General features: G+C 43.0%; 1 protein-coding gene across 1 annotated transcript in view; it reads right to left on the reverse strand.

The window, feature by feature from the left end:
- The window catches only part of RNF130 (ring finger protein 130), a gene marked incomplete at its 5' end in the record, with an annotated part of 75,919 nt that extends 71,634 nt beyond the window's left edge, over positions 1-4,285 (reverse strand). Inside the window, one exon of the mRNA XM_029941665.1 lies at positions 4,084-4,285. Within this exon, the coding sequence (XP_029797525.1) occupies positions 4,084-4,285 (202 nt within the window). The remainder of the gene's footprint in view (positions 1-4,083) is intronic.
- Positions 4,286-10,012: the final 5,727 nt, after the last annotated feature.

The following is a 10,012-nucleotide window of genomic DNA, read 5'->3' on the forward strand; positions in this document are numbered from 1 at the left end:
AAAGAACCACAATCTCAAATTTGGTATTTGCTAATCTAATGTGTGCTCTTGCCATTTCATACCTATATACATGCATATATGGCAACTACTGTCTTACATTTTTCAACCACATTCAAATGCTATTTGTATATATTCTTCTATAACTTGCTCTCTTTTGCTCATTATTACGTTTTGGGGACTTATTCATGTAAATTCATGTGGCTCTAATCCACTGACAGTGACCTGCTGTATAAATACGCCATAGTCACCTGTTCTCCTGGGATGGGTGGTGTCTCCAGTACTCTGCTGTTCCGATGCTGCCACAAACACTCCTGCGTGTTTCCCATGCGCCCAGAGTAACGGGGTCTAGAGGACGGCAGACAGGGGCTGCGAGTTCTGCGCAAATACGTGAAATCCCCCACGGGCTCCCACACGGCGGGACGGAGAAAGTGGGAGACCTCATACGAACGGGAAACGGCGGCTGTCCTTCACACGGGGGCCGCTCGGCCTTCCACAGAACCTAGGCTTAGCGTCACAAGGGGCCTTCCCAGACAGGAAGCAACTTGTCCAACAACACGGAGCAAGTCAGTGGGAAATTTGGGACTAAAACCTAGGTTTCCTGTTTTTACTTCTGTGTTTCTCAAAGCAAGATCTGTGGACTAAAGCCATTAGCATCACTTGGAAATTTGTTAAAAATACAGAATCCCAGGCTGTTCCCCAGATAAGCTGAATCAGAATCTGCACTGTAGCGAAATGCCCAGGTGGTCTGTAGGTACACTGAAGTACTGAAAGTATTCTCGGCCACGTGGGTGAGCCTGAAATTACCGGATCACAATGTATGCATTCTTCAACAATATCACATAATACTAAATTCTTCTCCGAAGTATGGTACCAATTTACTTTCCTACAGTCCTCTGATTTTTTAGGTGTCTAATTAGGACATGAAGCCATTTTTTATTGCTCTTATGTCTGCCTTCATTCCATTTGCCTCACCAAGGTTCCACCTCTGAAGAATATATCCACAAACTCTAGCCCTAAATTTCACTACCTGTGCTATGATACACTAAACTGTGATTAAAGAATTACAAGTAAGTTTGGGAAATCACAGGTTAATCTAGGTAGAACAAGTTCTTAACCCTAACACTCCTCAGAGACCTCAGAATGTCTACCAGGAGCCGCTCCACGCAGACTACATTTCAAGAATTTTCCTAAACTTATTTGATCATTGACCTTTTCTTCTGTCATGGGTCATCAACGAATATATCTGAATTAACTTACGTTTCAAGGAACACAGATGGAAATCTGTGCTAATTTATAGGAGCTTCCTTCCTTTTTGAAACAAAAATCATTTAAAAAATAAAAAAGGATACCGATTTCCTCCTTATAGTCCCCAGATCTCATATCTGAGAAAGACTTGTTCTAGTTACTTCTCTGCAGTTTTGTGTATGTAAAGTAACATCACCAGAAAAAAAAATATATTTTGCTCAGATGAGTTTCTCCCTCCCCATTTTTCTTCATGTTTTCAGTAACAGGAGATCAGTACGGAATGATCAGGTCCAAAATTTCAAACAGTTTCTCAGGGCTCTGAAACAGCCCAGGCGAACAAACCGGCCCCTGCCCTGAGGCCCGGGGCAGAAGAGCCTCAGGCTCGGACTCGGAGATCCCACACGGCGCCAGCTGCATCTGACTGCCCCCCAGCTCTTTCTGGTTTCCCTGAAGAAATGAAAAGTTACAGGTCTCAGGGTCTCTGGATAGTGAAAATCATTCATTCCTGAGATTTTATTCTTTGTGTTTTCCTACAGTTTCCATTTTTCTGCAATGAGCCTGTGTGACTTTTGCAATTGGAAAAAATACAGTACGAAAAAGTTTGACTTGAAAGGAAGAAAACAAATCACAGAATAAATCCATTTCATTACTCTATCAAAATATATACAGAAGGTGACCCTCAATTAGGGTGAGAGGCTTCTGAACGGTAACTATCTAAAATTGATTATATCAAAATTATATGATTAAAAGTTAATTCTTTAAATAAGTCATTAACTTTAAAATATTTATGAACACAGGGACACCTGGGTGGCTCAGTCAGTTGAGCATCCAACTTTGACTCAGGTCATGATCTCATGAACTCACGGTTCATGAGTTCGAGCCCTGCATTGGGCTCTGAGCTGACAGCTTGGAGCCTGGAGCCTGCTTCAGATTCTGTTCCTCCCTCTCTCTGCCCCTCCCCCACTCATTCTCTCTCTCTCAAAAAAAAACCATTAAAATATTTATGAACACAGAACTAAACTTCATCTAGGTGTCAACTCTAAGAGATGAGAGACCACTTGTGGACCTGTACTCAGTCCCGCTCCAGCTGCAATTCTCCTGGTCTGTGAGATGGGAGAGCACCCACACCACGCACAGTTATGGTGACGACTAAGAAAATAAGTATTAAAAATCTCCACATCATGTGTCAGCAGGGAAACATAAATTAAAACTTATGAGAATGGCAAAAATCCAGAACACCGACAGCACCAAATGCTGGCAACGGTGTGGGACAGCAGGAACTCTCATGTGCTGCTGGTGGGAGCACAAAATTGTACAGCCACTGGGAAGGGTGGTTTGGCAGTTTATAAAATGAAACATGCTTTTACCATACAGCTCAGCAATCACGCTCTTTGGTGTCCACCCAAAGGATGTGAAAACGTATGCTCACACAAAATCTGCACACAAGTGTTTCTACCAGCTTAACTCCTCACTGCCAAAACTTGGAACCAAGTTGTCCTTTGGTAGGTGAACAGATAAACTGTGGTACATGTAGAAAATGGAATATTAGTGGGGGGCTCAGTCGGTTAAGTGTCCGACTTCGGCTCAGGTCATGGTCTCACGGTTCATGGGTTTAGCTCTGAGCTGACAGCTTGGAGCCTGGAGCCTGCTTCGGATTCTGTGTCTCCCTCTCTCTCTTCCCCTCTCTTGCTTGTTCTCTGTCTCTCTCTCTCTCAGAAATAACCATTAAACAAAAAAGTAGAGGAAAAAAAAGAGAAAAATGGAATATTTAGCACTCAAAAGAAATGCACTATCAGGTCATAAAAAGACATGGAGGAAACCTAAATGTATAATACTAAGTGAAGCCAGTCTGCAAAGGCTACATACCGTAGAATTCCAACTATAGGACATTCTGGAAAAGGCAAAGCTATGGAAATAGTTAAAAAAAAAAAAATCCGTGGTTTCCAGAGCGGGAGAAGTGGGAGGATGCGGGGAGGGGTGAACAGGCAGAGCATAGAGGATCTTGAGGGCAGTGCACATACTCTGTGTGATACCATAATGATGGATATGTGTCATATCTGTCCAACCCCACAGAATGTACAACACCAGAAGTGACCCCCAAAGTAAACCAGAGACCATGGTGATTACGATCAGGCAACACAGGCTCAGCGCCTGTAACGGAAGTACTGCTCGAGGAGGGGGGGGGTGTTGATACTGGGGGAGGCTCGGCTTGTGTGGGCCTGCAGGGGAAATCTCTATACTTTCCACTCAATTTTGCTGGAAACATAAAACTGTTCTAAAGAATAAACTCTATTATAAAACAACCCCACCCTCCCAAAAGCTCATAGTCCAGTGCCCGGCAAATGTATAGTAAGTGCTCAATAAATTGTAACCACTGTTATTAAAGCAGTTACATTAGAAATGAAGAAACACTGTTTCTACTACAATTATACTAATCACTGAGTCAGTCTCAACATTTAAACTGATAAGATAAAAAGCGTCCTTCTGGAAGAGGTAATCCTTGAGAGTTCATGACATAACCTGGACAAGTGATTCTGAATGGAATACATGTTATTTTTCAAAGTTATCAAGTGGAATGTAGAAATGCAAAATAACTAAGAATTCAGTTATGTAGTTATGCAAGTTTTACAGCCTCTGTTATGGTCATTATTTAAGAAAAGCATTCAATTAAAGGAAAAAGACATGCATCTCAATAAACCAACAATAACACCAAAAATGAACATAAAAAAATGAATATAACCATAGAATTATGTTGTAAATGGTGTGGTAGAATGCTTACCCACAAGCCACTAATTTCTAGAAGGAAAAACAGAATTCACACCCCCAAGTTTTGTTTACCTGGATGAGTCATGGTGACAGGCTCCTCTTTGGATTTATTATTGTAGATGACCACGGCCACTGCATTGTGGAAAGCAGCCCGTGATATTTTCTCTTTAAACGTGCAATTTCCCCTCTGCAGCAAGGCAATCCACTGCTTGATGTTAGGAGGGACAAAGAACCGTGTTTGAGGATCACAGCCCAGATGATCAGCAACTAAACAGCAAAGGAAAAAATACCATTAATTTTTTTTAATCAATTAAAGACAAATAATAACGATCTTTATCGAAGTGCTCAACTGTTCCCCAAACCCTCTGGAGACCCAAAGCACTTCGGGCAGCTTGCTGTCAACAGAGCTCGGGACACAGCCACGAAGGACAGTACGAGGAACCTGCATCTGCATCTGTAGGGCGAGAGAGACGCTCCACTGTGATGGTACCCGTGAAGCAGATTAAAACCCTGAAAAATCCTGTGTAACTTCCGACATGGACAAAGGTAAAAAGAGGCTGATAATGCCCGTGGAGGCTGGTGAAGAGAGAAGGGAGAAAAGGCAAACGCGGAAACCCCAACACCCAGGTGACTGATCCACCCGGACTTCTGCTCATTCGTTCACATCTACTCTTTGATCCACACGCCTACCCTTCTCCCCCTCCCCCCACCCCCACACTGCAGTAAGAGACTGATTCTGCTTGAGGTAAATGAGGCCTAACTAACCTTTGTTTCAGTTACCAAGTGGTCTTGTTGAAATTCAAGCATGTTTGAACAAATTTCTTAATAAATGTCTAAGGAAATTAGGAAAAGTTAAGTTTTGGCTCGTATCTAAAAGTAACATGAAACTAGAAACGAGATTATTCCTCTAACTTACATTTACTGGTAAAAATTACAATTCCACACTAAGATATATATGTACATACAGTAAAACCCTGGATTGCAAGTAACTTGTTCTGTGAGTGTTTCACAGGATGAGCAAACATTTCTAATAAATTTTAACTTGATAAACAGGTGATGTCTTGCACAACTACTAGTATGTGACATCAAATATCACATGATCACAACTGAGCCAATGGTTCCTCTCTCTGTCTCTCTTTCTGTCTCTCTGTCTCTCTGTCTCTCTCTCTCTCTCTCTCGATGCAGGATTGTGGGCGATGGTCTCCCACACTCGACTGGTCGGTCTCAGGGCACTGTTTGGCAGAAATCAGTGATTTTTCATAACACTGGAAGGTGTCCACAACTGGCCATAGTGTATTTTTTGTCATTTCAAGGCACCTATGGGCAGTCCTTTGCTTTTCCACACAAGAGTAAGCTTAGGAATACTTTGCTTCTTTCTAGATTAGGCTGCCTGCAGACAGAGACACTTTCCTCTGCTGCCTTACCACCAGTTACGTTAAGCACGGTATATAACAAGAGTTTACTAACACTGTACTACAGTCAACATCTGTGCGAGTGTACAAAATGGCCCCCATGCAGACAAAGATTCCACTGAGCCAACAGATAGCAGTGATTCGTGAGTGATGGTCAGAGTCGCCCTACACAACAGCCCTTGTCTCGTCTCCCTCATACCAGCTACAAAGGTTTTCAAAGGTAGGTGCAGTTTCATTTGTATGATTTTCTTTATACTTCGTGTTTTATTATTTTGCATTATATCACAGCATTATAATAATTTTTATAGGAGCACTCTTGAATTGTGGAACGAATCATCTGAGTTTCCATGACTTCTTATGGGGAAACTCGCTTTCACATACAAGTGCTTTCCAGAATGAATTATGCTCACAAACCAAGGTTTTACTGCATTAACTTTACTACCTCCACCCATCTAGCAAGATACATGAAGACACCACGACTTCGCGGGACTAATTATGATGACATGGCCATCGTGGTGGATCTGGGGAGAGTGAGTTGTCAGGCAGAGCTCCGCAATTTGGTCATCGGAGCTCTGCCACCCTCTCCAAGTCTTAAGAGCCACCCCCCGCTGCTCTTCCCACCACCCATCCTCACATAGCTAACAGGCTAAAGTGAAAGGGAAGGGCGGTCCAGAGAGGGGAAAGAAGTCACAGGGTAAAGTTCGCGGGCCACCACACGCAGTGCGGAGGATGGCAGGCCCGAGGCCCCCAGGGGGTCGGCCCCTGCTGGTGCTGTGCTGGCTGGCTGGTGGGTGACGACAAAAGCCTAACACTAAAAGCAAGTAAGCCACAGAACTACTAAGTCAGTATTAACCAGTAATAAGCCGTAGGAAAGGACGTATGAAAAGATGACACCAGTGGGGAAACATGCGCTTTCCACACCCCAGGAGCACACTACTCAGCAAAAGAAATGGAACGTTTACACTGGGTTGTAAAATGTGGAGATGCCGCTAACTTCAGAGAAGTGGTGCATCTACCGTTCCCGCTTACAGAGTATCTTTCCCGAACTTCTCTTATTATCATGGTGAAGGATCGCAATGAAGCCATACTTGATCCCAGAGGGGTCCTAACACAGCGAGAGAGCAGTGATTTCGCAATGTCGGACTTGTCTCCTTAGACAATTTCTGCACTGGGACACTCTAGTCCTTTCTCAACCCAAGTAAGCGGGTGGAAAAGAGCCTACTTCACAATATTAGCAGTTAACTAGTGAAAGACACAGTTGAGGCATCGCAAAACTCTGAAATACTGAAACAGGCTGATTACCCAGAGTGATTTCTGTTTCCCAGAAAAGGATGTGGCTTTAAAATGCAAGCATCTAATACTCTGGTTTCTCTTCAGATCGAGTAAATCTCTCGCCTTTTAAAATACAAGCCTTTTGGCCACGTGCTGCGATAACCTCTGTCTTGGGGCAACGTGCAACACCACGTCCGACCAGAGAGCAATACCAGAGCTGGTTTCAAGGGTTTCGGCTGTGATGCTTCAGGGCACGCTGCTGCACAAGCCCTAGAAGAAAGTGCAGAATCAGGACGAGCTGAAGAGATCTGTGTTCTTGTCGTCAGCAGAACGTTCGCTTTTCGGTGACTTGTCCCATCTGTCCCACGACCGCACACGTACTCACAGTGGAGGAAGGAAGACACAAGACCGTCGTGGGATCAGCAAGATGTGGGTCCACATTCTAGATCAGCTATTTACTAGCTGAGCAGCCGCCCCAGGTCCAATGATCTGGTCATAACTTTTTCCTTGTACACAGATTGAGTTAAAAATTTTTAATCTCACAAAATAAAGAAAATAAAATCTTAATCTCACAGGGGTTATGTATGTAAAAAAGGCTATACTAATTCCTCTATTCTTAAGTACTGAAAAAATTAATTTCTTTCCTTTAGTTTTACGGTGTCATTCTATCTGGTCGTAGTGTTCCAGTTCGGGGCTGTGGGGATTTTCTGTGCCGATGTGTGTGAAATCCACCCACAGCCTAGCAGCACATGTCTGCCCCACATCCCTGGCTCTAACAGCTCCTGCTCCCAAGTCTCATTCCCTCTCCCCGTTGTGCTGACGGTGTCACTGTCCTTTTAGATGATCAGCACTTTGGGGCGCTTGGTGGCCCAGTTGGTGGTTGGGTATCCGACTCTTGATTTTGGCTCAGGTCATGATCCCAGGGTCGTGGTGTCGAGTCCCACTTTGGGCTCTTCGCTGAATATGGAGCCTGCTTGGGCTTTATTCTCTCTCTCTCTCTCTCTCTCTCTCTCGGGCCCTTCACCCCTCCCCTCCACCAAAAAAAATTGGCACTCCAAGAACAGTCCCCATTTCCAAGACTGAAAAGACAGAGGAAAGGGTGAAACCATGAAGCAAAATCCAGCAAACATACTGAAGGAGAACTTTAAAATTCTCTTAAGGAATCCCCACCCACTAACAAGAGAGTCTACCAACAACTTCATGATCCAAACAAATTCCAACACAGACTGTATGAACAAAAGAATGTCCTTGTTCCTTAAATTCACCCAAATCATCATCCATAAAAGGTCTCTGAAAACGTTAGCATCAGCAAGAATATGCAGTAACAAGCAAGAATTAAATATTCAAGTTCCTGTTCAAGGAAGGAGTTTTCATTATTCAGAAGAAGAAAGTAAGAGGTTTTCATAATCACTTAATACTGTCGCATGCTTATTTTATCTATTCATTTCTTCTTGTAATTAAAAAATAACTTCAGCAGTGAAAATATTAACACCTCTAAAACTACTTCCCAAGACTGAGGACTAATTGGTTAAGTGGCCCTCCTTCACAATTTAATTCCAGTTGTTGTTTATACTTGAAGCCATTTATTAAGTGAAGACACAGTGGGACATAAAGTATCTATGCAATTAGGAACCATTAAAATTTATCAATAGCAATTTTGCACAAACTCAAAATCATCTTACTTTTTTTTTTTAACTGCCAAATTTAGGAGAGGACTTCATCTTTGACTTTGCATGTATTAGTTACAGTGTCAGGAAAAACTTTTAGGAAGTGATCATGGAAATGTGAAATTACAGAGGATATAAAATATAGTATTACCGATCTTTCAATTTTATTTGTCAATTATACTTCAATAAACCTGAAAAAAATGTTATATTACAGAAAAACAGAACTTCATTTTTTTTTGGTATGGTCTTTCCTGTTGAGTCCAGAAACAATAACAAGACTTTTCTTTATTTCTTCACAAATAACTATCAACAGTACAATCATGGACTCCTCAACTAAACGAGCTCAGCAACATCGTAAGTACCAAAGAGAAACAACATGGAACCAAACGCTCGGGTCCTGAATCTACAGGACCCTCTAATGGTACTGGCATGTCTGGCACAGAAATATCAACAATACTGGCTAGTGGTATGAAGTACCAGCATGAAAGTGCTTGGAAATCCAGGAAAGGAGAACAGCACCAGCACGATCAAGGTTTACAGGGTGTCGGAGACTGAATGGAACCCTGGAAAACTGTTAAGCAGAGAGAAGGGGTGCAGGAGTGACCGGCATAAGAACAGAGAACAAAGACTAAGTCCTTCTTCTGAACTCTCCTGAAATCAAGCAAGATGATACATAACTGAAGTGACCACGCTATGCAAATCTCAGATAATCGAATTCTGAAAAGAAGACCCTGTCTGAAATGGGAAAAGACGAAGAATATTCTAGCACAGAGTATGTAAATATTTAAAGGGCTCTGTGGATGAGTAAATATGTAAATAAATAAAATCTCTCTTCCCCAGGCAGCCTGAAACTCCACTTTGGGTCATCTGCGTTAGTAAGACTTGGTCTCATGAAAATGCAAACACCCATCTAGTACAGAGCAGGAGCGGTCACGACGTCACGGGGTGGGGTAATGCTTCCTCCCACGCCTGACGACCACCAGCGCAGCTGTGGCTGAGTCAGGAGGGGCTGGGACACAGGCCGGAAGGTGCACCGCACGCTCTCAGAGCCTGCGTGTCTGGCTTCCTCTGCAGCGCCAATCCCATCACTTCCTTGCTGACGACCTGCTAAACCTCAGGAGTCTGGGCGCTTTGTTCCAGTTTGCATAGCATCCGAGAGGAATTTATCCTGCTGTGCAGTGACCCGCTGTCTCTCGAGTCTCTCCCTCTCTCCCCGTGTGTGAGACTTCGCATCTCTCCGGCATGCCTCGCACAGAGTAGACACTTCATCTCCTACGCGATGGCAGAAAAGAACCACAGAGGGAGACTGAGCAGGAACTGATACAAAGAATGAGTGTGTGCCAAGGACCGCTGTTTTATGTGTCCTGACTGGTGTAATGTTCTATCAGCGGTTTCCTGCAGAAGAAGTAAAAATAAAAATCAGCCTAATTAGTTACTCTAGATCTAGATGTTTCCATGGCCAGGTATGTTTTAGCTGTTTCCTATTTCCACATTAGATTATAATATCTTTAATCTTCAGATTTCCCACTTCTTACCCTGTCTTTCCTTATCCCGCCCCATTAAATTCTAATTTTATGATTCAAAGGATAAAATGTAATTCATCATTTGTTTCCAGTTTCTCAACTTTTAATGTTCAGCTACTTTCATCCC

Source organism: Suricata suricatta, chromosome 6 (assembly GCF_006229205.1).
Source record: "Suricata suricatta isolate VVHF042 chromosome 6, meerkat_22Aug2017_6uvM2_HiC, whole genome shotgun sequence".
Taxonomy (NCBI): domain Eukaryota; kingdom Metazoa; phylum Chordata; class Mammalia; order Carnivora; family Herpestidae; genus Suricata; species Suricata suricatta.